A 26,794-nucleotide genomic window follows, 5' to 3' on the forward strand; every position below is an offset into this window, starting at 1 on the left:
TATGATGCTGGTGCAACTTTCCCAGGACCCAAGTCAAAAATATCTGCCACTCTGGTCGCGGAAAACAAGCGCTAACGGAAATATATGAAAAACACGGAAGCGGTAGAAGATTTTTTGAAATTTGACGGGAATGGGACGGTACGGGAATGACATCCCACGGGACTGAACGGGATGGGAATGGGTTTTGAAAATTTGGCGGTTAAATTGGATGGGAACGGAAACCCTCCACGTAGCCTACGCGAATGGGATGGGACGGGAACCAAAAACCTTTTCCGTGCCCATCCCTACTGTGAAATTCTCCCACCGGATAGCAACAATCTATTACTAAAATATATTAATAAATTCATTTGGTGGTGAGAAATAATCGACTGTTCAGTATTTATTTTTATGCATGCGGTATTGCAATCTATTTATAGACACTAATTAAGAGTCATTGGTAGCAGGGGGTACGCGGCTAAGGCTGACATGTCTCAAGGGGTACGTGGCTGGAAAAAGTTTGGGAACCACTGGTTTACAGCAAACACTGGGGCAGAGGAGCAGGTGGCACCCAACAGGCACCTGTCCTTATCACACCCAGGGCACCATTACCCTGCATTGTTCTGCTGTCAGCAGTATTTCTATGTACGCAGCAACATGACAGTTTGCTGCCACAAGGTGACCTGCAGGTAAACTAACACCGGGTTATAATCTGAGTTCATTCATCATTTACACCAACACTGGGGGGCTCAGCGGGTTGGAGCACAGTGCTAGCGATTGTAGGATCACACATGCACATATCACAGGGCCTAAATTCCTGGTGGCCTGAGACAAGGCCGAGCTTGGTACGAGAGGCACCAAAGGGGGGTTACACACACAAACACACACATTCAGATAACAAGGGCGGCCAGCACTCCAACTTTTATTGCCCAAAGATTTAGGGACCTACAGACAAGCAGAGTGGACCTAATGGACAGGGGTCCCTCGACTTGGCACACAACCCCCTCCCCATGCATTCTGCCTTACATATCACTCACCCAACAGGCGAACACCCTAAAGGAAATTTCATTTAAGTTTGGCTTTTGTATACCCTGTATATTGATTTACTCACGACTACTAGTCTCAGTATACAGATAGGTTATGTTTGTATGTGTCCTTAGACAATCTTAGTGTTTTGTGTGCCACCCTTATAACCATGTTCACGGAGTATCACCTATTTTACCCCTTTGCACTTGAACACATATAAATTTAAATAAATAGATAGGTATAGCTACCATTGTATGTATGTTCTCATGGTATACCAGAAGAATCTGGAAAATTAGTGTAACCAATGTGTCCTAACTTTTAGAGAGTCTTCTTTGTTGACAACCCCCCTTCTCTTCCAACATTCCTTTGTGGTCCTTATCTGATCTTGGTGGACCGCTACGAAGTTTCTTTGCTCTAACATATTATGTTAAAAGAACTGAATTAAGGTGTATCTTATCCATTCTGGAGAAGATGAATTGGCATAAGCCACACCAAACAAAATATGTTCTTTCCAGATGTGCAACTTATATTGATATTACCACAAACTAACGGCCACGCCTATCTATGGATAAGATGTGCTGTTTGTAATATGAATATTTGATGTAATATCTGCACAAAGTGTAACATCTGTTGAGGTGCAACCCAAAACACCTGTATCCTATACTGATGTGAATCAGTCACATAGATAAAATAATTAATTGTTTAATCAATTAATGCAGATGGTATGAGGTATGTACCTATGAACACTGTAAAAAATCAAACTTGCAATTGCTGAGCTTACAGTCATTTCTTTCACAATTCAACAATAAAAGTTGAGTTGCCCTATAAACTCAAATACATTAAGGGTTTCAACTAATCTTTTAACGTTTTGGAGCAAAAGTTGGTCTCAGATGAAATTTATAGCTGGCAAAATGAACGAATTCAAGTTTTACATGAGTTGAAGCGGTTGGCGCCTTTCGGTGCCTGAGCACGCATGCTCATCTCATATTTTTGGATACTACGGGTCTAGTTTGCACTTTTGCAAGGACTGAAAGCCACCTGGCCATCTGCCTTAATGCGAACGTGAGGCTTTTTATACCAGGAGGTGGATCGATCGTTCATCTCAACTTTCTAAAGGCAAGTAATGTTTCTTTTATTATATCAGACAATATATGTTTGAACAGTGTCAATTTGTCTTTTAGAAATATCACAACTGAAGTTCTTCGTATTTTTCCGAAACTTAGCATAGCATTACTTTCTAGGCTAAGAAGCCTTGTGGCTTATGGGTATGTGTTTACTATATCATTTAAGATTCCATGTCACAAACTATGTGCCATGTCACAAAACAATGAAAATCCGACAAACATCGCTACTAAAGAGGCTCGCTCATATCTGACAAGCCTCCGCGACACCCCCTATGTGTATTTCATGAAGTGCAGTCTGTGGCCGCCATACCACCGAACGAAACAAAATAGGCTGGCTCGCTCATGACCAATGGCAGCAACCGCCAATTTATAACCGCCAATTTATAATGGCGGTAATTTGAAATTAACTCAGGTTTCTTTGGATTGTTGACACTATCCTCTCCTCTCTTCTCATTATAGTTTTTGTATGCAGTGCCAGTTCTGCTGTTTTGTCTGTTCAAGTCAAGAAGTACTCTTAAGGCATCACCAGCTACGACATAGAAGAGGATTTCATTTGCCCTGTGTTTACAGTGACTGCGTCTGTTCGTTTAGGACACGAGGGGCATTGAAGTCTCACCTCAGCAGATCACACAACAGGGCTAAAAAAAGGCAGGAGATCTCAACATTTTTTTGTGATTTTTGTGAATTTAAGGAAAACTGCTCACAGCATACATTTATTTCACATATTTTAAGGCACTTAAAAAACCATCAGACTGTATCCTGTCCTTTCCAAAAATGTGACTATGCTACCAACAATGTATCAACCTTTACGTCACACACAAGCAGAAAGCACAAAAACTCAAAAGATATAAAAAACTGTATTAGACTGATTTCTCATGCAAATGCATGTCCTAGTGAAAGTAGCTCCCCTGATAAATCCTTAAATACCTCTCAGGAGCCAGAGACATTACCAAGTGGTTCAGGTGTAGCATCAAGTGATAAAGAGGACAATGAGTTTGTAGATTACCAATGTCTTGAACATAAAATAGCTAGACTTTTTCTATGCATGCAAACATTGTTACATGTTTCTAAAAGTGCTTTGCAGAGAATTATTGAGGAAATTAGTGACATTTTAAAATTTTCTCAGGTTCATTCATTTCAAAGAATCAAAGAGGTGCTTGCTGAACAGAACATTGAGGCAGATGATGATGTAATTAAAAATATAAATGATGCACTTTTCAAAACCAACCCATTAATTATCTCAACAGAACCAAAAGGTGCATTATCTACTGATTACAAGAGAAATATTTATTTCAAGAATAATTTTCATGTAATTGAGCCTACAGAGTACACCTACAAAGCCAGAACTAGAAATAAATTTGTTTATGTCTCAGTAAACCAGGTCTTGGAGAACTTATTGAAAGAGAAAAGTTTCTTTGAAAAGTTAGTGTCACACCCTGCTCCGTACGATCCCGATGTGTGCCACGCCCCCCTCATTACCTCGTGTTCAATCCTGATTGTGCTCGCCTGTGTCCTATTAAGTCTAGCTTGTCTTGTGTATTTAGTCCGTGTCTAAGTCAGTAGTCCCCAGTTCCGTCATTGTATTGTTCTGGATGTTCGTTCCTGTCTTCCCTCGCCTAATAAAACCCCGTTTGTCCGTATTGACGGCTCCGATCGCCTGCTTTTCGGCTCGCCCGACCTTGACTCCTGACAGAATGACGGAACTCCAAAACAAGCTCAGCGCTACTGGGGGAGGAATCCCCGTGGAAGAGGAGTTGGTCCAGTGGACGAACTACCTGGAACTCCAGGAGGATCCGGTAGCTCGTCCCTTGATCGACAGGTGTTGGGAGCTCCTCCTGGGGAGGTTTCACACCGGTGAGCAACAGCCGCTAGTCGAGGTCGGCAGAAACCTCCAGCGACTGAGGGAGAGAGCGGCAGTTTGGCTGGCCCCCCTGGGGTACCCCCGCTTGGAACCGCCCCCCGGCTCACCATCTGCCTTCCTCCCGGTCTTCCCCAAGACGGCAAAGGCTTCCGCCGCCCGGCGAAAGACGTCCGTCCCCGAGCGCATAACTGAGCTCAACGCGGCTTCCGCCGCTCAAACCCCGCCTCTACCTACAAGATCCGGACGGCGGAGAAAGAGGCGAAGGGGAAAGGGAGAAGAAGCCGCCCAGACTCTCTTCTTGGGGGCTTGCTCTGTTCTCCCTGCCTGTGACGACACCGCCGCTGCCCGCTTGGTGAGCCTCCGCCCGGAGAAGCCGCCTCCTTCGGAGGCGTATGTCTATCGGCCGGAGCGCCTGGGTCTAGGTGGCATCCGAGCCGTAAGAGACGCTATTCCTCGGGTCCCGAGAGCCCTTAACGGGGCAGCGCCAACGCACTCGGCACCCCTCCTGCCTGCTCCGGAACTGCCTGATCCGGATTCGCCAGCAGCACCGCCTGCTGCCACCGCCGATCTGCCCACGGCTGCGCTGCCTGCTGCCGCCGCCGATCTGCCCGCGGCTGCGCTGCCTGCTGCCGCCGCCGATCTGCCCGCGGCTGCACCGCCTGCTGCTGATGCCGCCGCTTTGCCGGCTGCACCGCCGGCTGCTGATGCCGCCGCTTTGCCGGCTGCACCGCCGGCTGCTGATGCCGCCGCTTTGCCCGCGGCACCGCCTGCTGCTGATGCCGCCGCTTCGCCCGCGGCTGCACCGCCTGCTGCTGATGCCGCCGCTCTGCCCGCGGCACTGCCTGACCCGCCTGTCCAGCCTGACTCGCCTGTCTTGCTTGACCCACCTGACCCGCTTGCCCTGCCTGACCTGCCTGCAGTTCCTGCAGCTGCCACCACTCTGGCTGCAGCACCCGCTGCGGCGCCCCCTGCTGGCTGCGTGATGGCGGCGCCCCCTGCTGGCCGCGTGATGGCGGCGCCCACGACGGCGCCCCCCGCTGGCCGCGTGATGGTGGCGCCCACGACGGCGCCCCCTGCTGGCCGCGTGATGGCGGCGCCCACGACGGCGCCCCCTGCTGGCCGCGTGATGGCGGCGCCCACGACGGCGCCCCCTGCTGGCCGCGTGAGGGCGGCGCCCACGACGGCGCCCCCTGCTGGCCGCGTGATGGCGGCACCCCCTGGTGACCAGGAACCAAGGGTGCCCGCTGCAGCTCCGAATGAGGTGCCCGCCGAGGCGCCCCCTGCTGGCCGCACACCCGAGGTGCCCTCTGAGGTGCCCCGTGCTGGCCACGTGACGGCGGCGCCCGTCCTACCAGCACCTGAACTGCCTGTCTCGCCTGTTCTGCCGGCACCTGAACTGCCTGTCTCGCCTGTTCTGTCGGCTCTTGAACTGCCTGTCTCGCCTGCCCTGCCGGCTCCTGTCCTGCCTGTCTCGCCTGCCCTGCCGGCTCCTGTCCTGCCTGTCTCGCCTGCCCTGCCGGCTCCTGTCCTGCCTGTCTCGCCTGCCATGCCGGCTCCTGTCCTGCCTGTCTCGCCTGCCCTGCCGGCTCCTGTCCTGCCTGTCTCGCCTGCCCTGCCGGCTCCTGTCCTGCCTGTCTCGCCTGTCCTGTCCGGCCAGCCCTGCTCACCGGCAGTCGCACCGCCGGAGGATGACGCCGCTCTGCCCGCGGCGCCCCTTGCTGGCCGCACGCCAGCGGAGGATGACGCCGCTCTGCCCGCGGCGCCCCCTGCTGGCCACTCGCCTGAACTGCCTGAGGTGGCGCCCACCGCGGCGCCCCCTGCTGGACACCTGCCCGCGGCCCTGCCTGAGGCCGCCTCTCCAGTCCTGCCCGGCCCGCCTGCGGCCACGCCCGCGGCCCCGGCTGCATCACCTGCAGCCACGCCCCCTGCTCTGCCCGAGTCTACACCCTCGGGCACCTCCTTCCTGACTCCCTCGCCCTTACCCCGGCAAAGCCGACGCCCCCCAGGACCCCGCCTCTCCGTCTCCAGCAAGGGACGGGGACATAGGCGTAGGGCCCGGGTCCCGCCCGCCCTGCCCCCTGGCTCGCCCGTTCAGCCCCTGGCTGTGGCTCGGTGGCTGCCTGCGGGTCCTCCGGCTCGGGGTCGGCGGTCGCCGCCGGGCCCCCCCCTGGATCCTCGGTGCCGGTCCTCGGTCCCTCCTCCGGCTCCGTGTCGGTCGCCTCCGGGCCCCCCTGCTCCGGCTGGGCGTCGGACGGCGCCTTCGCCGGCTCCGGCTGCGCCTCCGCCTGCCGCGGCTTCCCCCTTTTGCCTGCCTGCACCGGTGTTCCCTCCTGCTCCCTCCGTGTCCCCTCCGTCACTCCCTCGTCCCGTTCCCTTGGCCCCTGGGTGGTCCCCTTCAGCTCCCTTCTCCCTCCCGCCTGCGGCCCCTCCGGCCGCTGCCCGTCGCCCGCCTGGGCTCCCTCGTGCTCCCCTTGTTCCTCCTCCCTTTCCGTTTGTCCCGCCTGTCTCTGCTCCTCGTCCCTTTGTTCCTCCTCCGTTCACTCCTGGCCCTTTTGTTCCGCCTGTCTCCCCTTCTGTGTCTCCCTTCCTTGTTTGCCTGTCTGCCTTCCCTGTTCTGTGTCGTCTCTTGTCCTTCCTCTCGTCCTTGGTCTTCTTCTGTGTCTCCATCCTGTTCCCTGGTTTTGGTTGACGTTCTGTTTTGTTTTCCAGGTCCTGTTTTCCCGGTTCGTCTCGTCCGTCGCCTCTCCTCTGGCGCGCCCGGTGTGCGCGCCTTTGGGGGGGGGTTCTGTCACACCCTGCTCCGTACGATCCCGATGTGTGCCACGCCCCCCTCATTACCTCGTGTTCAATCCTGATTGTGCTCGCCTGTGTCCTATTAAGTCTAGCTTGTCTTGTGTATTTAGTCCGTGTCTAAGTCAGTAGTCCCCAGTTCCGTCATTGTATTGTTCTGGATGTTCGTTCCTGTCTTCCCTCGCCTAATAAAACCCCGTTTGTCCGTATTGACGGCTCCGATCGCCTGCTTTTCGGCTCGCCCGACCTTGACTCCTGACAGTTAGCATTTGATAAAGAAATTAGTGAAGGTTACAGATCATTTAGAGATGGGCAGTATTTCAAAAACAACAAGCTTTTAGGATTGCAAGATACTTGCATTAGTTTAGCTTATTATTATTTTTATTATTATTTTTATTTGTATTATTATTATTCTTTTTATTATTATTATTATTATTTATTGACGACTTTGAAATATGCAACCCTTTAGGAACATCTCGAAAAATTCACAAAATAACTGCCGTCTATTGGGTTGTACTCAACTTATCTGCAAGGTTTCGTTCTACATTGCCCTCAATACAGCTTGCTCTTCTTGGTAAAAGTGTAGACGTTAAACAGTTTGGGTATGATGCTTTTCTTTATCCACTCATTGAGGATTTAAAATGTCTTGAAAGCACAGGGGTGTATGTTGAATCTTTAAATAGTTTTTTAAAGGGAACTGTATTTTGTGTCTGTGCAGATAATCTTGGGGCTCACAGCCTTGCAGGCTTTTTGGAGTCATTTAATGTCGACAAGTTTTGTCGATTTTGTAGTATTGATAAACATCAGATTGCAGCTCTTGATCCTACAGAATTTCCATTAAGAACGGTGGAACAGCATAACATTTTTCTAGAAGATCTTCAGGATGGTCAAAGACAAAGTGTGTGTGGTGTCAAAGGTTCCTGTGCCTTAAGTGCGTTGTCCTATTTTCATCCAGTCACTGGATTTCCTCCAGATATATTACATGATTTCTTTGAAGGTGTTGTCCCTTTGGAATTGTGTTTGTGTCTTCAAGATTTAATCAGAAAGGGTTTTATTACATTTGAAGGACTAAACAAACGTATAAAATCATTTCCATATAAATTCTCTGATAAGCTCAACAAGCCACAACAAATTACAAAAGCCAGTTTTGGAACAGGAAGAGTGAGTGGCAATGGACATGAAAACTGGACACTTTTGCGTTTGCTGCCTTTTATCATTGGGACCCGTATACCAGAACATGAGCCATCATGGGAAATATTGATGGACCTTAAGGAGCTTGTTGAGATTGTTGTCTCGACAACTCTATCAGAAGAAATATTGTCATACTTGGACACCAAAATATTGGATCATCGACGACTACTGATAGAGACTTTTCCTGATTTTAATTTGAAGCCAAAACACCACTATATTGAACATTATAGTCATCTTGTGCGTTGTTTTGGTCCCTTAGTTGATTTGTGGACTATTCGATTTGAATCTAAGCACAACTTTTTCAAGAAAACTGTGCATGATGTCCAATGCTTTAAGAATATACTACTAACACTTTCTTCAAAGCATCAACAAATGATGGCATACTTCTTAGATGGTCACAGTCTTTTTAAACCAAGTCTGCATGTTGATAATATTGACACAGTTGACATCTGTTTCTTGAATGAAAATCTTCAGAAGTGCCTGAAACTGAAATATCCACAGGTAAAAGCTGTGTCATTTGCTAAATGTGTTTATCTGTATGGGACCCAGTATGTTAAAGGCATGATCATTTCATCAGGACAACTGAGTGGACTGCCTGAATTCTACAAGATACTGAACATTTTAGTAGACTCTGGGAAAGTGTCATTTGTTGCTACAAAGCTCTCCTCTTGGTTTATGGAACATTACAGATCATATCGGCTTGACAGCAGCTACAAAGATCTGGAAATACTTGACCCAGAAGATTTGAATGATTACCACCCTTTAGCTGAATACTGCGTAGCTGGACAACTGATGGTGACACCTGTTACATGCCTCCTGCATTGAAAGTGATGGTATGTATTATTCTTAAATAGTTTTCAGTTGATTACTTTGAATTTGTCAAATATTTAGAATTGCGCCCTTTTTTGGTTTGTCTTCACAGGCCCTGTTACTGCGAGTCCACGTCAGTCCAAAACTTATCAGAAAAATCCAAAAAGTGTGTCCTGAATGGGATTATAAGCTAACAAGCAGCGCTGTGTGTTTGGCAGATGGCAGGTCATGACAGACAGTTCAACTCTCATCCCATTCATGGCACTTTTTGTTATAAATGTTGTAATAAGTGTGCTACATTTGTTGCACATCAAAATTACTTAAAAAAAAAAAAACAAAAACTGACAAAACCATGAGCAATTATCTGGAATAACTAATTTCAACATCTTATTTCTTAAGTCTGTATTTTTAGCAACAACACTTAATGTGTTTTTAAAAACAAAATGGTAGGTTTATAAATGAGGCTGAGTCTTATTTGATTTCCTTGTTTTAGGTCTCAAACATAGTCCAGCATCGACGAACCATCAGTTTGGAAGGGTTACCGATATTTGTTCGCGACGACGAGACCAAACTCTTCCTAACATGTCTGGTGAGCATGCAAATCTACTCAATCTTCAGTTTTGGTTTTCAGAGACTTATATGTACTGTTGTTTTTTATTTGCATAGGATACAGATCCAGTTGAGAGGGCAACCCGAGGTGTTACGGTGGGAATCCTCACTGTTCTGGAGGACTACGTGAGACCCAACTCGCAGTCCACAGTGGTCAACACTGCCATTGTTTTGGAAGAGGACATTATTCTTGATGACCTGCCAGACCTTCCCACTGCCTTTGCCTACCTGTTTCGCCTACTTTATGGGCTCAACATGGAGTTTCCCAAAGAACTCAAGTACACATTTGAAGCTGTGCAACACATTTTTATGGAGTTGACATCTACCTGTTCCCAGAGGGTAAGAAGCTTCAAAACCAAGCTCTTAACCAAAGTCTAACCTATTTGACAACATGTTCAACTCAAATGCAACTTGTGTGAAACAGAATGCAGCAATTTGTTTTGATTTACAGTTTTTGGGTTTCGTGGTAAGTTGCTCTGAAAAAAGTTAATTTCTGGCTTTAAGAAAACGGTAAGGTGCAGAAAGTTCTGAATCAATCTCTTCTGTTCTAACTTTACTTAATGTAGCTTACATGGCTGATTGCAGATTTCATGTATAACAAGTTTTTATAAAATGTTGAAAGGGTTTATTCTAACTTGAACTGTTTTAAACAATTTTTATAATCTGGTTTTAGGTACATTTGTACTAGTTTTATAACAAATGTGGCGCGATACTGAACTTCAGAGGAAATTAGTGTTGATACTATTACTATTAAAAGACAAGTGGTGGAAAAATTTGTTTGAAAGTTGTTTGCTGTATGGAAACCAGATAGAAGTTGTTCACATCCTGCCATCTGATGTTTTGAATCTGTTTGTTAGTGACTATCTATCAAGATAGGTTTGATATTCTGTCTGACAATACCACACCTTTAAAATTGGATGAGTAACATTTGTTACAAAAATTTGACTTTTTTTGTGTTTTTGGAAGGACTTTATTTGTGGCTGAATGTTGTCAGTATGTTTAAAATGGCTGATCTCAAAAGTCAACATTGTCAGTGGTGCAGTTGTGTTTGAACACAATAAAGTTATTTGAAAATCAACTGTGTAAACATTCATTGGTACAACAGGGAGCACCTCATGAAAACTATAAAAGATACTTTTTCTAAACTTTAGGAAATTGATTGGCAAAACAAAAAAAAATATGTTGTGTAAACTTTAGGAAATACGTTGCCAAAACTAAAACGAATACCTTGTGTAAACTTTAGGAAATACGTTGCCAAAACTAAAACGAATACCTTGTGTAAACTTTAGGAAATACATTGCAAAAACAATAAAATATGAGTTAAGAAAAAGCACAATTATTAATTTTGTAAACACAAAAACATCAGCTGAAACAACTTTTCTCCTAAACTTGAAATTTATAAGTTATCCATCAGAACCTAAAAACATAAATGCAGTGGGTTGCCTTGAGTTTTTAAGTTTTCGCAATGTTTTTTTTTTTCAGTGAAGCTGGTATGGAATGTTTGGTGTCAAACTGACGGAAAATCACTCCTGATTCCAAATCTGGTCAGTGATTACCATAAAAGTGGATGTATCAAAAGTTATAACAGCTTAATAGAAATCATCAGTAAAGGGAGAATCAGTCAAGTCATAAATCCCAAAAGGACTGATATAGACCCCCTTCCAAAAGCCCGCCAAATGGATGGCCAGCCACTGGGCCAGGAGTCGAATTCCTGGTCATCCCTATTCATGGACTTTACAGCATAAAAACCTGACACCTCAGAACAAAGGTGCGCAGAGAATAATCATCAGCCCGAAGGAGAACATCAGCTGGGGCAAACAGATCATCAAGTGCAGAAAAGACCATCAGCCCGGGAGACGAGAAGCCCACAAGAAACCCTCCGGTGAAGGCCCAGCTGAACAGAGAACAGAACCCAAGACAAAGCTTCACCAGGAGAGAGAATCCAAAGGGGCTCCACTCCACTGCTCCAAACGCCACGCCTTCCTGAGTGCCATCAGCTCAACAGCTCTGCCATCAACTGCCAAGACCCCCCCCCCCCACTCTTCAACCAAGTAAACCAACTTCCTTTCATTCTAACAACTTAAGCTGTTCTGTTAACCTGCTATAAGACTTTAGGGTCGTTTTCCACAAACTGTGCTTGCTTTGCAGAACAGTATTTCCCATTTAAGGTTACTCATTAAATCCGGTCATTGCATTTTCATAATTACATCGTTTGTTTTATTCCGTTATTTCGTGTTTGTTGTTTGTGTTAAGTGTAATGTCTGTCTTATGTTAGTTGTAGTGTTAGCTAGGAATAAATGCATGTCTTTTACACAACTTCAGCCTCCGTCATTGAGTGTCTCACAATAAAGTCCCTGCCTCTGTGCGATCTTGCTACACGCTCTGAACCTCAAACTCGCCTGAAACATCGCGAGACTCTCTCTCATTGGCCGTGAGGGGAGCTTCGCTACCAATTGTTTACATTACCTGGTGACGCAGCTCGGTGGACGAGCCTTCTAACCCAGGTTACTAAGTGATACTGGTAATTAGTGAATCCCATTTAAGTCTCACATTAACAGACTCACGGGGATACCGCAATCGAGTTTGGAGGAGCCGATCATTAGGCATAACAATTGATTAATAATCAGCATTAAATAATAATTAATTAAACTTTAATTAATTCAAACATATTGGTGGAGATATTAAAATTTACCTGAGCTAATAATTCCTACATAATCAATCAGAAGGTCACCGGTTTAAATCCCAGGGTCGGCAGAGTGATGTCACCATTGGGCCCTTGAGCACGACCCTTAACCCCAGTTGCTCCAGGGCCTGACTGGTCCTGCTCTGTCATCTGTGTGTCACTTTGGATAGAAGCATCTGCTAAGTAACGAAGATGTAAATGTCACAATCAGGGTCCTGGCCTCCGCAAGCATTTCTTATTTATCCCAAAACTAAACTGTTTACATGACAACATGACAAGCATTTCCTGTCACTCAGTTCTGCCAATTTTACTCAGTCCGCCTAGTAAAACGTTACTCTTTACCATCTGTTTCGTTAAAGTAGATTAGAAACTTTTTACTGTTAGAGTCACATTTTATTTTCAACTTCTTAAACATAAAATTTACTTAGACTTACCAATTCTCACGCAACTGGTGTGACACTCACACTTTCAGACTCTCACGTTCAGGCAAGAAATCTTACAGCGAATTAGTACTATTCCATTATAAACCTAAAATTAGCTACATTAAAAGCATAGCTACATGGTGATTCCTGCATGTGTGCTCAGAATCTCACACCCTGACCAAAGTTGCCAACTCTGTTCTACCACAGAAAAGTTTTTCAAATTTGATTCTAGTTCCCCTTTAAATTACATTATTGCTCTTCGGGGGAATTTACTTGATATTTCCCTCAGCTGATCTGCTATCATATAACACAAAAAACACAACAAAAACTACGGCATCCGCTCAGCTGGGTGGTTGTGACAGGCTTGTGTAAAGTTACAGAGTCAAAGCGAGCTCAAAATGGTAAGTTAAAAGCCGCTTCAAATAACTATATATTTTTGGAAAGCGGCAGAACACCTCAGGATCACACGAACATCACACGGCCACAGAAAATGGGCGACATTCGGGCCCCAGACCCTGCAGCCCGGCGCCAGCCTGCGCTCCTGGAAATCACCCTGACGCCAGAGCAGTGAGGATTCTGTGTCAGTGACGTTATGCAAATAATGAACAAGCAACGCAGGCAAACACTGTACAGCGGCACTGAATACGAGCGCAAGAAGCAAGAAACCAGCACTGTGCTAATATATTCGTTAAAAATCTCTGATAGAAGCTCACAGCCTATAACACGACGAACGTGTTGGTCATTAGGCTGTATATTGCAGACTTTCGCTATGCAAGCACACCTATCACACCGTACTGGCAAATCGCCCCCATCTTCCATGATGCCTACCGAACAGAACAGAACAGAACAGAACAGAACAGAATGCCTTTTATTGTTATTGCCCATGTGTCATGAATGGTACATATACAGTATAATGAAGAAATAATCTTCAGATATAGATTCAACAAGTACGGACGCTCTGCATATAAGCTACACACATAAAGTAAAAACACAGGCATTAATAACCTAACCCTATAACCCCTGCAACCTGTTTAACCCAGATCAGAGACTGGAGTCTGTGTCCGCGAGAACGGGGCACGAGGCGGCCACTCGGGGCCCCAGTGCTGAAGGCGTGAGGCCGCTGTGCTTCACCCACTGCAGTATCTTAGCGCATAAAAAATCGCTTCTTAGGACAAACTTGTGACACATGATGAACTCGGGATATTTGCTGGGATGTAGCACCTCCCCCAAGCCCTAGGATGAACGGCGCAGTAAAAAAAGACTTAACAGACAGACAGACTTTTAAAACTGTAAACCCGGGCAAAGACATTAAACCCTGTGCGCAACTGAGCAACCTGCAAATACAGCAAAAAGCTCATCATTCGAATGGGATTTCAGTTTAGCTATGGAGACAATTTATAACAATAATAATCAGAACGTACTGTTATGTAATATAATAATTACATTTCAATATCATCAGACAAGCATATCTCATTTACAGTTAATTACTCTGTAAACTATAGTTATCAGATTGTGTGAACTCTATATTTGGGATTATTTACAATAGTTTATTTCTTATTTACTATCAGCAACTGAAGTAAAACTTTTTTTTGCAAAATACTAAACCGACTTAACTCACAGTCATAAACACGCCATTTAAGCTATTTCCAAAGAATCGAGCATGAAAGAACAACATTTAACTTACCTATCAAACAAAACGCAAACAGCGACAGACCGCTTCTTTGGTAGGATGTCTTCATTTCAGATTAAATATTACAAAATGCTACAGACAGCCTATTTTAAATGTATTACCATTAAGCTGCAAATTTCTTTATGAAAAGGCATTGTGCCCTTTTTTGCCTCATTAGACTATGATACCACTGTTAATCCAGGCTACAGCATTACGCAACATTACACACATCCATAAACCACAAGTAAAGGGAAAAATCCGTGGCAAAATAAATAGCAGAATAAAATTGCATATCGCGCGAATGAGCGTTATTACGTTCCGCTTCTGCTTGTCGGCGATAAAGCGCCGCTCGCGCTGACAGGAAGCAGAAGCCGTGTGAACGCGCCTCGTAATGGGTTACATGCAGAGCCACAGGGAGGCACTTTTCAGTAGTTCCCAAAGAAGTTTGCTGGCTGGATTATAGGTTTCAGTTTTGTTTGTTAGTTTGCGCACAATATCACACGTGAAACTGTGGTCATATTAGTGTAATATCGCTGACAATCTTTTTACTTATTCCTTCTAAATATTGCAAAATATGGCAATTGACCTGTTAGACAAGAATTATAATTTAAAAACTAATTGTGGATTATTAAATATAATTTGAGAATGTAATTCCCTGACATATCATTTTGAAATCTCTTCCATCCTGTCTCCTATCCACCACGTCATTGATTTCACCCACTGACGCAGATATCTCATAACTCCTCCCCCTTTATCAGGTGACCAATTATTCCTCTATCTCACCTCTTCTTTCCACATACAGTTTCCATTCTACCCTTCTTTCTGTAGAAATAAACCACAGCATTCAGCAAACAAAGTAAACTGTCAGATAAACCTCCACGGCCAAGTCAGGATTGAATGGAACTGCACTACCTTTCTGTGCCTCGTAGCCCAGTGCATTTCTCTCTAAGACTCAAACCCTTTCTTGTGGAGACCCTCAGGGATTAGTACCGGGTCCTCCTGTACTCCACATGCCCCGGGTCCTGTTAGGCGGATGAATCCCATGTTCGATGAAGTGATGTCACCATTGGGCCCTTGAGTGATGTCGTTAACTGCCCAATTGCTCCAGGGACCCTGACTGACTTCTCACTTGTACATCACTTTGGATAAAATCACCAGCTAAATTAATGTAATGTAATGTAAACACATCTCTACCTCTCCCACCCTGATCTGATACTTCAGTTGCTTCCTGTTATGCCAGCAAGCATCATCTTCATATACCCTAAATCTGAGGTTCAGCCTTGACCCCTGTGTGCAGAAACATGCTTTTCTCTGAGTCTCTCTCATCGTCTTACTGCATCTTAATTACCTTCCAGCGTTTTCTCCCCATACCTCCTCCTTCCTATGGACACATGTGTTCGCTTTGGATGTTGATGCTAATCATGAACTTATTTTTAGAGTCTATGTGTCATGTTCGGGAAGCAAGGGAGTCGAAAGCAGACATAGGGATCAAATAAATGGATTTTATTTAAACTGGAAACATACCGCAAGGGGTCAAAACGGAAATGCTGGTACTGGGGAAAGCACAGGCATACATACAGGATGATGTTAATGACATGACTAGGGAGTATAAAACAAGATGCACTTAAATACAGAGGACTAACAAGTGAGCGCAACGAGAGGCAGCTGGAGAGAATCACAGAAGAGCAGGAACAAGAGGTATGGGAGGAGAAATGGGAGGGAGCATGGAAACACCAGGTTTTATAAATGTGTCACTGGATTTTCAGTAGGAAAAAAGAAAATTTAGCAGTGCACATGTAATGGCCATCTAACTCTGCGATAAAGGTGCAGGACACTAATATGCACAGAAACATGAGGCATTTCCGGAGACCCTCTGCAAGGGGCAGAGCAGAATAAGTGGCATGTGACCCAGAGAGAAATGTCGATTTCAGTCATGCAGGATGCGAAGAGAAGTTCCACCCCACAGAAATTTAATATTCACTCCCTAACAGGAAACGATTCACTATTTATTCTTAGATTATTCAACGAGAATATTCCAATAAAATGACCTTTGACATGCACTGCTTGGTGTGCTGAGGCTTACAGCTAAATGCATCCACACCAACATTCATGCTGCTGGCGCCATCAGTGCTAAAATCAGGCCACATCGTCTCACATGGAAACCACATTCTCACATGTCGAGACGCATTCTGCAGCAACACCTCTGTCCACAGTGCAGATTCACTGAATCTGGCTATCAGTCTAGCTCAGGTTTACAGACCTTCCGGTGATATGATCATGTGTGTTATTTGCCATGAGGGTGACACGGTGACTCCGTGGGTGACACTGTCACGCTGGGTGGGGGGTCTCTGCTCTGTGTGTGTGTTGGGGGGGGTTGCATATCCTCTCTCTGCTGAGCAGTTTCCCTTTGAGTTCCTCAGTTTCCTCCCTCAGACCAAAGTCACGCATTTACGTTACCTGACATCTGTAAGCTGCCTGCGGTGTATAGGTGTGTGTGCTCTGCAATAGACTGGCATAACATCCAGGTTGTCCCCCCGGCCGAGACTGGTTCAGACCTCCTGTTTATATATTACTCTAAAAAGAATCTTTATAAGAAGTTTTTAAAGTTTATCCACTGTAACCTGAAGCTGTTGCACAGCCGCTTGGCATCCCTGTGGTGCATGTGATAGCTGCCAGCAGGTCAGCTTTGATAAATGGCAATTAAAGTCCAAAACTGGATAATGCTTAAGTCACATTAACTAGCAAAGCAGCACAGTTTAAATTCAGTAGAAGTCCTGCACTGTTACAGTAAGAGATGGAAGTTTTTATTTTACTCTCACAGTAATGGTGTCACTCTGGCTGGACATCACGTCTTACAGCTCAGCAATATTGACAAACAGCAAAATCGAAGACAGTGAAGCTGACGGCCGTTAAGCTCAGAACTGAAAGGAGGGTCACTACAGGCTGTGTGTGAGGACATCAGCTGGACAGGGAGCGGAGAAAGACGGCAGAGGAAAACAACAGAGGGTGGGAGGGAGTGTGTGGGAGAGTCAGAGAGAGAGGACCTCTTGCATGCTGCCATCTGGTGGCCAGTATATATATCACTGTTTATGAACTAGTTCAGTGGTGTTTTTTTTCTTGATTTGCTCTGTGACGGTTGTCTGTGTTAGCAGGAGTAAATCACACAGTTGCATACAGAGCCATTCAGGTCTGTTGTTCTTTCTCCACGCTCAGTGTGTCCTGGTCCCTGTCTTCCTGCACAGAGAAAAACATGAATAAGTTCATTCTACAGAGAACAAGGACAGATTCCTGCAAATCAGGCCAGGCTACGTGGCATGATAATATGGATGCATCAGATACAGCTCATACTGTAAACGAAGGAAAGATCTCTGTGGAAAATAGAGATTCTACACTTGAAGTGTGAGCTGCACAGCATTTACCTGCAGAACAGAGTTATTAACAGCCCTTTTCTTCTTCTTCAGGTAGATGACAGTGATGATGATATAGATGATAAGTACAAAACAACATCCCACAGGCACATGGGCTAGAAAACTCATGCGGGAGGGAATGTCGTCACCTAAAACAGAGGCGGTGAAAACGTACTGATTTTAATACGTCATCAGTCTCAGATCCTGAAATGTTCCCTTAATGTCCTCTTTCTAATTAGACTTTTCATTGCATTAACATCCATAAAACCATAATTTATTCCTAATCTAAAGACACAATGTCTGCACTGATGGAATGAAATACATCTTCAAGACAAACAGGAAAAGTGTACCGTACAGACCCAAGGTTTTGCTGCAGTTTGCTGGTATCTCCAGTGTGAGGTTCTGTGAGCTGACTGGGTTCTTTGCTTCACAGTAATAGGTGTATCTGTGTTCTATCTCCAGGGGGAGAGACAGGCTGGTGCTGAGGTCAGGGCTGCTGGTTTGATTCAGTCTCTCAGTCCCTCTGTACCAGGACAGGGTGACGTCTCTCCCGTTCTCCACAGAACACAGAACCCAGCAGCTCCCACCGGCCGACAGTCTGGGTTCAGACACGTGATCTGAATAGGGAGAGAAAGTGGGAGCACATTAAAACATACCCCCCCACAAAAACAAACACACACACACAGATACGCAGGTTTGTAATTATATCTTTGTGGTGACTCTACATTCATTTCTATGGGGAAATCTCTAATCCCAACACGACAACCTTTGACTTTTGACATTTTTAGTTTTTTGATTGCATTCACAGATCTTTGTGGAGACCTGAAAAAATGGTCCCCAAAATGTCAAAATAATAGGTTTTTATTACACTTAGGGGGACATTTGGTCTCCACAATGTAATATAAAGATAACCCACACACACACCCACACACACACACACACACCAATGTTTTAGTTCTGATTTTTTGTTTTAGTTTTTATTTTCACATTGTTTTCAATCTTCATGAGAAATCCAATTTATTTCAATGTGGTTTTATTACTTGTTATTTTAAAGATACATTACTATTTAGTCTTTACATATTTTTGTTGCACTTCAAGTTTTCGTAATTGTATTTTTAGGAATAGACATAAAGTTATAGGACTTAGCTATCTATTACACAATGTTGCTATGCAGTGCAGTCGGCCATTTCTGTGGTCCAAGTGCATTGCACAAAAGAGGCCCAGAGCACGGCGCCATCTAAAGGCAATAAACTGAATTACATTTCCTCAAATGATTCCCTTAAAGGAGGAAAGATAAATCAATACTTCAGCTAAATAGTAATAGAAAACAGTAACGGGAAGTATTTCCCATTTATTTTATGTTATTTCAATTATTTTTGGAAGCAATATTCATAGGTTTTGTTTAGCTGTAGTATTTGTTTTGCATCTTATTTCAGTTTACAACAATGTTTTCTTATAGGTTTAATTAACCATAACCCTGACACACACAAACACACCCCTGATGATATGCACACATACTCATACACACATACAGACACCCGGAAGCAGAACTCACTGTATACAGTCAGCTGATATGCTGTAACTTTCTTCACTCCATCACTGTTATCCACTTTATACTGGCCAGAGTCCTGGATCTGCAGATCGGTGATGGTGAAGAGTCCCGTCTTACTGTCCCACCGCAGTCTGCCTCTGAATTTCTCCTTCAGGTCTGTGTTACTGCTCCCTGGCATCACCATGGCCACAGTGCCGATATTCCCATACAACAGGGTGCCAGTAGAAAAAACTGGGGCAGGAAAAGTGAAAGCCCCTTCCACAATGCCTTGCACCTGCTGTACCTCAGCGTGGACAGATGTCAGACAGAGTCCTGCAATAGAGGAGGCATTAACAGTGTGACACACAGGCTGCTCAGAGCCTATAAGAACGCTGCATAAGCTGCATAAGCTGTGATAATGTCACCCTCCCTTTAAGCTGATGGGAGGCCGTCCTGTGCCCTTCATCCCTAAACGGGGCCCATCTCCAGTGCAGTGTTAACATCAGGAAGCAGCTTGTGGGGGCGAGAGAGCAGCACCTGCCCCTTTAAGGGGGACTAAGAGGAGTTTATATTTAATAAAGTGGGGGGGGGGGGACATGGGCACCTGCACCGTTAAGGGGAACTAAGAAGATTATACATTTGATAATGTGGGGGTGGGGGGGGAGCAACACCTGCCCCCTTGAAGCAGGATTAAGAGGATAATACCACCAAATAAATTGTGGGGGGAGGGGGACACACATTAGAAGTATTTTACTCAATGTGCGAAATATCCGTCAATTTTCGGGGGAGTCCCCATCTCCCTTCTGTTGCGCAATATCGATCTTGAGACCCCTTAAAATTTAGCTTTTGAGGCTTTCAGGGGGTCTCATGGGTTAATTGGGGGTGTCGGACCCCCCCAGACCCCCCGGTATTTCGCACATTGGTTTTCCTGTATAAAGACACTAATATCAGTTTCCTCAGAAGGTCGGCTGTGGGCCCCATGAGTCCATGTCATATAGCCTGATCACCGGGGAGGAGAACAAGGGTCACGCGTGGGGAGCACAACCCCGACCTGCCCGTCACTCAGCACACCATGGTACCAGGAAGGAGGGATACGAGTGTCACACTCCTGACGGGCAGGTCGGGGTTGTGTTCCCCATGCGTGACCCTCATATTCCTCCCCAGTGATCAGGCTACATGTCCAGTGCAGACAGGGACTCGTGGGGCCCACAGCAGACCTTCTGGGGAAACTGGCAGATGGTGGTACACATCCACAATACCTCAGCTAATGCCCTGCGAAGGGCTGCCAGTGTCTGCAGGGGGAGTTTCGCAGCCAAACCCACAACTTCCCCAGCACCATCTTTTCCTGCATGTTATTTCAGACAGTGACTGATCACATGTTACACTCTGTGCAGAATTATCCTCCCAGACGCTGCTCTGAGAATTGTACTGCTTGCCACCGTGGCAGCGTGTGGCTCAGTGGGCTGTGCCTGTAATCAGAAGGTTGCTGGCTCAAACCCAGCCTCAGCACGTCTATGGGTCCTTGAGCAAGGCCCTTAACCCCCAGCTCCCTGGGTGCCGCTACGGGTGGCGCAGATAACTTACTCTACATAATAGAGCAAGTTGAGGGAGGCGTAAAAACAATTTCTCCACGGGGATCAATAAAGTATCAATTATTATTATTAAATCTCATATTTCAGTAAGGCCCAGTAATTCTCAATGGGGGTTAAGTCAGCCAATAAAGGGAGCCAGGTCATAAATCAGTCACCTTTCTTGGCCAATCTATGGAACGCTTTGATGCACGGGAAGGGACATTGTCCTGCATGAACATCATAACCTTTTTGAAAGCTGCAGATGTTTTTTATACCAGTGTTTGAAGAATATATCTTCCAGGAGTTGGCGTTAGATCTTTTAGGTAACCTTTACACCATCTGCAAGTCGAGAAGTTCTGACAAGTTACTTCTCCACCAGCTTGTTGGCGCTTGAGGAAGACACCCATCCACTAACTCATGCATCTGTTCCATCAAGAGTCACTTGCATCTCATCTGACCACAAAACCCATGTAAAATCAGCCTTGAGATGTGTCCATGCCCATTCTTGAGGTTTTAGCTTGTGTGCCTAACTGAGCTGAGGTTATGTTTCTGATCATAGCGATGTCACATAATACACTGCACCTAGTACTTCCAGAGATTCTGTTCAGAGAGCAGTTCTGAAAAATGGTGGCATTTGATGCTAAAGAGTCTGGAATCTCCCCTTTAATTTGACACAGACCTTTGGCAGTTAATTTGTGTCTCCTCACTACATGCTTCCATCTTCTTTTGCTGTTGGCCACGAGACACTCAATTGTATGGAGATCACGTTTTAAAATTTTGGTAATGTAGATTTTTTGCATCCCTCTGAATTGCACTTTACTATTTTGTTACTTATTTATTTGTTTATTTCCCTGCTCTCTGCACAGTCCCTTTATGGCCTATTTTAATAGTATTAATAATTTGCTTAATAATTCTGCACAGGGATGTATTGATCATTTCCTGTTAAACTCCAAACAGGAATTACTCCGCATATTTACTATTTTAAGGTCCATTCTTAATTAGAGATTAATCTGTACTTAAATTATTAAGTTGGTAAAGCAGCTACAAGCAAAATACACACTTGCCTAATAATTATGCACGCAGTGTTGAGGCAAAGAGGACCTTCCCTTTTGCAGCGAGAATTTCAGCTTTTCAGTAGCAAAAACACACAGCAAGATATAGCTGATGTTCGTTAGTTGTGGAAAAGACATTAATAGATATATGCTGTATGATGTCACTGTGGTTGACACACACGAAACCTTCAACTTCCTTTACAGTGTCTTGTTCAATTTCATAGTTTCAAGTGAATTCATAGGATAATTATAGTCTTTTCTGTTCTGTTGAATAACAGGAGTTGGAAAATAATGTTTCTGCTCTTCATTCACATGGCATATTTCTGCCTGGTGTTTCCTGGAGTCCCCATGAGGAGCAGTGGTATCCTAATGGTTGGGGAAGTGCACCTGTAATCAAAAGATGGCTGATTTGAATCCCCAACTAGCACTGATATACCCTGAACATGGTACCGTCCCCAAGCACTGCCTCTCCAGGTGCTGAATTAGCTGCCCCTTGTAATGTGATGTATGGGTTAAGTGCAGAGGACACTCTTCACTGTGGTGTGTCAACAATGACAACTTCTCACTGATATCAAATAATATCAGAAATATGATGCATTCTAAAATCTTCATTGTCAGTTTAGTTCAGAACCTCTTCCACTGATTTTTGGAAGCTTGGTTCTGGTTTAGCTGGAGATAACTGAACCCAAACATCACTTATAACCTAGTAAATATTTACCAGACAGCTCTAACTTCACCACGCTCTGCCATGTCTTGAACCAACCCACCCGGTCAGGTTAACTGCTAACCCCGGATCTGTTCTTCAGCAAATCACACGATCGTCACTGGTAACAGCAAGTTTATGAGCATGAAACACTGTTGATCACTATACATAACTCATAAAAACATATTCCTCAAAATGTAGAGCTCTTTAAAGTGCACCATTTCCGTAGAATGAACCCTGATTTAAACCTAGTGTTGTGTCTTGCACTTGCCTAAATGAGAATTAATTCCCAGAGCCAAAGTTCGAACAAACAGGTTCCTTTTATAAATTTTGCAATACGCTAAACAGAGGTAACAATTAAACTAGTTCTCTCTTCTCGGCACCCCATTATTCTTGTCGTTTCTGTTGGCGGGCAACCATATATATCACCCCTTTTCAACCAATTACCAAACAGGTCAGAGGTCAATAAATTAACAGTTTTTTCTATTTAAAAATCCCCCCTCCTTTTATTTTAATCTTGTGTGTGTGTACACATACACCACACCTTGGTACTTATATTGTGCAATAATAATCCAGCACTGAGTAAATGTCTTACTGTTCTGTCCCGTCTCTCCGCAGCTGCACATTATCGCAGTGAAGTGTTCAGCACGCCTACCTGCCAGCCAGCATGTGAGCCTTAACACAGCCATTCCCAGGCAGTGCTTATCCATGCTGATGCCTGTTTATATGGCACGTCCCTGTACTGATAAAATGAGTATTGCAAAGGAGTGTTGTGGATGCTCATTCGTTCTAAAATGTTCTGCAGACTTTTTGGTCACATGACCATGACCACATACAGGAAGGGACGTCATTTCAATTTGTCAGAATGTCAAGCTATTCGAGCTCTGGCAGAGGGGTAGAGTAGAGCTCAATGCTGCTGGCTTAATGCCCCAAGCTTGTCCTCAGCTTTTCAAAGTTAAACCTGTTGGGCTTCAGCCTTCATTGACCAGGTTGGACCTGCTCATCTATACGTTGGATCCTTTGCTCAGAAACACCACAACAGTCCTGAATATACATGGCTCTCACTTCCTTTGTTTGGTATTTCTGTGACCGAAAGTGACGTGAGACTATACTATACTAAGGTAATTCTGTATTTCCTGTGCTGAATGATGTCTTTTCTGCAGCCCAGATCGCCATGATATCTAGAGTGAGACCTTTCTTATGATAAAGCCTCCTTCAGCATCTTAACTTCTCTGCTCTGACAGCACATGCATTGTTTCTCTGTCATGCTGCTATCAAGCTCACGGTCTCACCACTGACCCAGACATACGGCCCCTCCCTCACTGAAAGCTGACCGCGTGTGTGAGAGCACGATCGCTGTGCATGTTCCCACACCTGCACCCTCTCTGTCAGGTAACTGCTACACAGCCCTGTACATGGGCGCCTCCATGAACAGACTGACAAAGTTCTGGGTCTGGCGGACTTAGCTGTATCCTGTAGCCATGACAGGAAGTGATTGGCTATGTGGAGACACTCTGACACAGGCTGTCTGATGAATGCACTTTGGTGGCAATCAGAGTCTTTGGTTTTTGTAACATACATTTGCATAATTAAGACTACAAACAAATCTATGACCACAAGATAATGCTTCTTGTTATACTCACAGATTTCTGCAGTGATCCTTTTCCAGGCTCATGAGGACAGTGGAGTGGGGAGTAGAGGCTCTATCCATTGAGTTGGTTTAGCTTCAAAACACTATCTGCAAGATGTTATCATCTCCTTTATTTCCTACTCAGTATCTGGCCACTATATGCTCATGTGGTCCCTCTCTCTGGATTTAACAATGCCCTGATGTCCATCATGTAGTGGTGGTAGTAACTCTTTGTGCATTGTGACTGGGGGAACCATCCTGTCCCCAAACAACACCCTTACTTTAGATATACTGAGAGCATTTCTCCATGGAAAGCATCTCTGAATCTGTGCTGGAACTTCACCTGAATACTTTGTCCAGCCATGACTGATTACTGAACTCAACATGGTAAGGATGCAGGGCTTGGTGCAGGTGGGGAAAAGAGGGCAACGATCCACTTGGTGCTCCAAGAGACGACAGGGATTTATTGGGGAAACTAAAAAGCACATTAGGTACGAATCACAAAAATAACAGGACCACAAGGGATCAGAAATTAAAAGGGAAAACACTCCAAACTGAATCATAATATAGACCTACACAGGGAAACAAGTAAAAACAGAGACTAGAACCAGAGACATGGGCAGAGAAACACCTGCAGAACAAAGTACAATGACAAAAGAACAGAGCAGACACAGGCACTTAAATACAATCAGGTAACATGAGACAATTAGCCAATCAGCACAGTACAGGGAAACAGGCAACAGGTAGAGGAACTTAACTAACAATTATCAAGCACAGAAACTAGAGAACTTTAAGAGGTACCAGAACTAGGAAACATTACTACATACAGAGAATTAAACACTAAGGTTATTGACGCAGAACACAAGCAGGGCAAGCCAACAACCAGAAGATCAAAACAGAACACAATTCAAGGGTAACAGAAAACCAATAAACAACAAACCCATGACTGGAGGATATCAGTCTCAGAGCCATAACCTCAACCCAATGAGCTAAGCAGCAGTCCTGGGAGCAGTGGAAACACACAAGGGTTTTTAGATAAGGAGTGCCAAGACGGAATGCCCAGTTATACTTACTGGCCAAACAGGGAAGAGACATGAAGGGCAGGATCAGATGGGCATTGACTATGACACAGCATCTACATCTCGGGGTGCTCCCTTGTCTGTTGTCTGATTTGGTTAAGTTTTGACTGACAGCATGGCCTTGTTGACCATCTAGAATCTTCATCGTTTTGAATTTAACCAGTTCAATTCAATTTATTTTTACATAGTGCCTTTCACAATAGAGTCAGCAGAAGGCGTTTTACATGGGTGTAATAAGAATAATTCATAGTAGTGAAGAGGAAAGACAAGGATTTGAAAGAAAGAAAGCCAGATGACAATAGAGGAGAGGGACCCAAAACTCCCAGGTAGGGAGAACGAAAAAACCTCTGGGGGTTCAAGGTCAACTGGCTGCCCAAAACCCCAGGAATGTTAACATTATTGAAAAAGAAAGAGTGGGTTTGTTTGCTAAAAGGTGTAAACTGTGATCAAGGTCAAAGGCAAAATCCATCAATGAGCCGATTCTCCATGCTGGCCTGTGTAGGGTGGCAGATTGAAGGCTGCACCCACAATGTTACAGTTTGTAAGTCACAACCACAATGGCCCTTCTATGGAACTAAAGAAGGACTCCAGCTCAGATAGTGCCCACCCCGGGCACCATCTGGACATGTGGGCAGAGAGCATGGGTGGTCAGAACATGCATAGAGACATTAATGGACAAGCAGAGTAGATTAAAATGGCATGTACAGCAGCTCTAGCAGCCATAGTTGCTGTGTGTTATGTGTTAGGAGCAGGTAAGTTAAACTGAAGTAATAGATCTTAATCGAAATTTATAGACTGCGACTGATTTGGCATCCCAAACATGAGCTGGCAAACCATTTCACAATATGGAGACTGTGCTCCTCAGCACTCGGCGACCCCACTCTGTTCCTTTAGGAGGTCTGCCACTTTGTGGCTGAGTTTCTGTTGTTCCTAAACATTTCCACTTTGCAACAATACCACTTACAGTTCACTGTGGAATATCGAGCAGGAAAGAAATTTCCCAAAGTAACTTATTGCAAAGGCGACATCCTATGACAGTACAATGTTTGAATTCACTGAGCTCTTCATAACGACCCATTCTTTCACAATTGTGTGTAAACCTGACTGCATGGCTAGATGCTTGATTTTATACACCTGTGGCAATGGGTCTGAATGAAACTCCTGAATTCAGTGATTAAGAGGTGTGTCCCAGTGCTTTTGTCCCTATAGTGCGTGTAGACATCGTTAGCTCCAGCAGGGATTTTGCTCTTTTTATCGACTGTTGCGCTGCTGTGCGGGGATCACAAATGCCCAAAACTTGCAGTTTCTACTGATATCTCTCTGTTCTGTTGAGAGGTGACATAAAAACTTGGAAAATTAACTGACTGTGCTCAGGTCTGTGGAGTGTCCAGTGTTAGCCGCCATGTTGGACGTGACTTATGCCCTCCGGGTCTCCAAGCCAGTCACATGACTGAAACCTATGAATAGGGGTGTGTGCTCTGCAATAGACTGGCATCACCTCCAGGGTGTACCCCCGCCTGGGACTGACTGAGACCTCCCATTTTCATATCATTCTCAAAAAGAAATTCTGGATAATGCCTAAGTCATGTTAACTAGCAAGGCAGCATGGTAGAAACTCAAATAATTGCAATGTCACAATAAGAGATGAAAGTTTTTATTT

General features: G+C 44.9%; 1 protein-coding gene across 2 annotated transcripts in view; it reads right to left on the reverse strand.

Moving 5' to 3' along the window:
- LOC111844583 (SLAM family member 5-like) overlaps positions 1-23,192 on the reverse strand; it is a 31,384-nt gene extending 8,192 nt beyond the window's left edge. Inside the window, exons 1-5 of one of the 2 annotated variants that reach the window (XM_072707349.1) lie at positions 23,081-23,192; positions 19,124-19,432; positions 17,928-18,185; positions 17,581-17,717; positions 17,289-17,395 (exon numbers count right to left, since the gene is read on the reverse strand). In XM_072707349.1, the coding sequence (XP_072563450.1) occupies positions 17,345-17,395; positions 17,581-17,717; positions 17,928-18,185; positions 19,124-19,432; positions 23,081-23,135 (810 nt within the window). In that variant the 5' untranslated portion in view covers positions 23,136-23,192 and the 3' untranslated portion in view covers positions 17,289-17,344. Of the gene's footprint in view, positions 1-17,288; positions 17,396-17,580; positions 17,718-17,927; positions 18,186-19,123; positions 19,433-23,080 lie in introns of those variants that run through there. The other variant, XM_072707350.1, reaches the window with a different exon arrangement.
- Between the last annotated feature and the right edge of the window lie 3,602 nt (positions 23,193-26,794).

Source organism: Paramormyrops kingsleyae, chromosome 25 (genome assembly GCF_048594095.1).
Source record: "Paramormyrops kingsleyae isolate MSU_618 chromosome 25, PKINGS_0.4, whole genome shotgun sequence".
In the NCBI taxonomy this organism is placed as follows: Eukaryota; Metazoa; Chordata; class Actinopteri; order Osteoglossiformes; family Mormyridae; genus Paramormyrops; species Paramormyrops kingsleyae.